Source organism: Carcharhinus amblyrhynchos, chromosome 11 (genome assembly GCF_965287045.1).
Source record: "Carcharhinus amblyrhynchos chromosome 11, sCarAmb.v2.hapA, whole genome shotgun sequence".
Taxonomy (NCBI): Eukaryota; Metazoa; Chordata; class Chondrichthyes; order Carcharhiniformes; family Carcharhinidae; genus Carcharhinus; species Carcharhinus amblyrhynchos.
In genome coordinates, this window is record NC_137334.1 from 94,441,026 (window position 1) to 94,444,064 (window position 3,039).

At 39.7% G+C, this 3,039-nt stretch overlaps 1 protein-coding gene across 1 annotated transcript; it reads left to right on the forward strand.

The window, feature by feature from the left end:
• The first annotated feature begins 1,419 nt into the window (after nt 1–1,419).
• LOC145349790 (C-X-C chemokine receptor type 2-like) lies at nt 1,420–2,499 on the forward strand. The gene has a single exon (XM_080198334.1). It carries the CDS (start codon nt 1,420–1,422, stop codon nt 2,491–2,493), a length of 1,074 nt encoding a protein of 357 aa, XP_080054460.1. The 3' UTR covers nt 2,494–2,499.
• The last annotated feature ends 540 nt before the right edge of the window (nt 2,500–3,039 follow it).

A 3,039-nucleotide genomic window follows, 5' to 3' on the forward strand; every position in this document is an offset into this window, starting at 1 on the left:
GCTGGCAGGAAGAGCATAACACAACATTCACGGATGATACTAAAATAGATGGGAAAGCTGGCTATGCTAAGAGTGATAGGAAATAAAGAATTTACAGGTGGATATTGATAGCTAGGAGAATGGGACAGGATCTGGCAGATGGGGTTTAATGTGGGTAAGTGCAGTTATCTATTTTGGCCGAAAAAAATAAATTGGCAAATTATTATTTAAATGAGAAACAGATTCAAAGTGCATCAATGCAGATGGATCTGCGTGTCCTTTCGCATGAATCGCAGGAAGTGGATATGTAGGTGCAGCATATAACAAGAAAGGCAAATGAAATCTTGGCATTTGTTGCAAAAGGACTGGATTTTAAAAGTAAATAAGTGTTGTTACAATTGTATAAGATGTTGGTGAGACCACACCTGGAGTATTGTTTCCAGATTTGGTCTCCTTACTTGCGGAAGGATGTGGTGGCACTGGAGACAATTCAGAGAAGATTCACCAGGTTGATTCCAGGGAGGAACGATTGAATAACTTGGGCCTGTACTCGCTGAAGTTCAGAAGAATGAGGGAGAATCTGATCAAAATATATGAAATTCTATAGGGAATTGAAAATGTGGACGTTGAACAGATGTTTCCCCTTTTGGGACAGTCTAAAGCAAGAGATCGTAGATATCGAGTGAGAAGTGGTCGGTTCAAAACTGAGATAAGAGGAAACTACTTCTCTCAGAGGATTATGAATGTGTGTAGCTCACTGCCCCATAGTGCAGAATCAATCAACAGATTTAAGAAAGATTTATGTTCATATATAAATGGTAATGGGGAACAAAGAGGAAAGTAGAGTTGAGACCAGGAGATCTTACATGATCAATGGCACAACACGCTCGAAGGCCCAAATTGCTACCGCTGCTCCTAATTCCTACGTTCCTAATGACCCAAAGGCAAAGCTATCCATTGGTCCTAACTGACAATAAATAATCTATGTTATATTTATGTGCCTGGTCATGCTAAGTTCCTGATCAATGATGACCACAGAACATTGATGGCGGAAGGAAAGGTGATATCATTCCAAATCAGGTTAAGACAGTTACTCTTAGGTAAACTCACAGATGATGCTGGTGTCATGTGCTTACTTCCTTGTTCTTCTCAATGGTTGAGGTTGTGGGAATGAGATGCTATTGAAGAACCAGGATTGAGTAACAAACATTGCCTTGAGGAGAGTAATAAAGGAAACCATGCTGTTACTGACTGCAGATCTGTATGCAATCATCATAGGTACCTATGTGGTCATCATAAAAAAGCATATGCTTCTGAAATATTTCATTATTAAAGTTCCCTTAATGTTGAATGCACTAGCAGTATAGTAACAGAACAAATCTGCTATCTTGGCTTGGCTTTTTTCTCATTTACTGATTTACTTTATTTTTATTTCAGAATATGACGTCAATAAAAATAACCCCTGAAAACTTTAGTGAGTATTTTGAAAATTACACCGATTTGGAAAACTACACTTTCAGCACAGATGTGATCCCCTGCATTCCATTAATTAATGGAGTTTTGGTCAATATTAGCATTGCTATTATCAATAGCCTAACTTGTTTCCTTGCTATAGCAGGAAATACGGTCGTAATAATTGTATTAACTTACAATCGACGCTCAGAATCGTCCACAGATATCTGCCTGCTTCATCTGGCAATAGCTGATCTTCTTTATGCTATGACCTTTCCCTTTTGGGCAGTGGATGCCATATCTGGCTGGGTGTTTGGTGATGCCATGTGCAAGATCATCAGCTTGTTACAGGAAGTTAACTTCTATAGTGGAATTCTCATCCTGGCTTGTATCAGTATCGAACGCTATCAGTCTATTGTCTACTCCACAGAGATCCAAACACAGAAGAGACCATTTCGAATCAAATGGTTCTGTGCTGCTGTTTGGGTGCTGGCTATTGTTCTGTCTTTGCCTATTCTGTACAAGGGTGAATATGTTCCACCTGATGGTGTCAGCAGAACGATCTGTTATGAGGTACTTGATGGCAAATCAGCTGAAACATGGAGAGTAACCACCAGGTTTTTGCGGCACTTTATTGGGTTCCTCGTCCCGCTGGCTGTCATGGTCTTCTGCTACAGTGCGACGATCTGGAAACTGTGGCAGACGAAGGGATTCCAGAAGCAGAAAGCCATGAAGGTGATCATAGCAGTGGTGCTGGCTTTTCTCATTTGTTGGCTCCCAAACAATATTTCTGTGTTCATCGACACACTGATGAGAAGCGGGTTCATTAATGAGACTTGTGACAAGCAGAATGAAATTGACAGAGCTCTGTCTGCAACACAAACCTTGGGATTCCTGCACAGTTGCCTTAACCCAATATTATATGCATTCATCGGAGTGAAATTCAGGAGAAACTTGCTCAAGCTTTTGGCTGCAAAAGCAATCCTTAGGCAAAGAGAGGAGTCACAGTTTGAGAGATCTACAATCACGCATTCATCTGGACTCACTTCATCCAACATATAGACTCCTTTTGATAGAGATACCTCAACAGATAAATAAGGTAACTCCAGTGGGAAATAAAGTTGCGTGGAGAATAACAATTGGCTGAATCAAATGCAAGATTTCTGCTGGGTAATTAAATTAAAATCTTTGAAGAGCATTCCAGTTACATGTAGACAAGAAGCCCTGTTTAGATTAGGAAAACAGACTCTTGTAGAAATCCAACAGCTCCTCAAAAACTGCTATCTTTATGAAATGTTCTAGTTTTGAATCCTTTTGTGATATTGTTTGTACCAATAGATACCTTTATCACTCTTACAAAAGTGACATTGCCTCAGTTACAGTCTGTAGCCTTCATAATTTTTATATGCTCCAAGACTGCTAGGATAAATCACAGGTTGGAAGATGTTATAGAAACACATCATAGAGTAGGAAGCTTTTCACCCATTACTCATTTACTAGCTTTTTGAAAGAACTATCCAATTAGAACATAGAACATAGAACATAGAACATTACAGCGCGGAACAGGCCCTTCGGCCCACAATGTTGCGCCGACCAGTCTTATTTTTA

Coding starts and splice junctions, on each gene's coding strand:
- LOC145349790 (XM_080198334.1), top strand. CDS start 1,420: ATGACGTCAATAAAAATAACCCCTGAAAACTTTAGTGAGTATTTTGAA.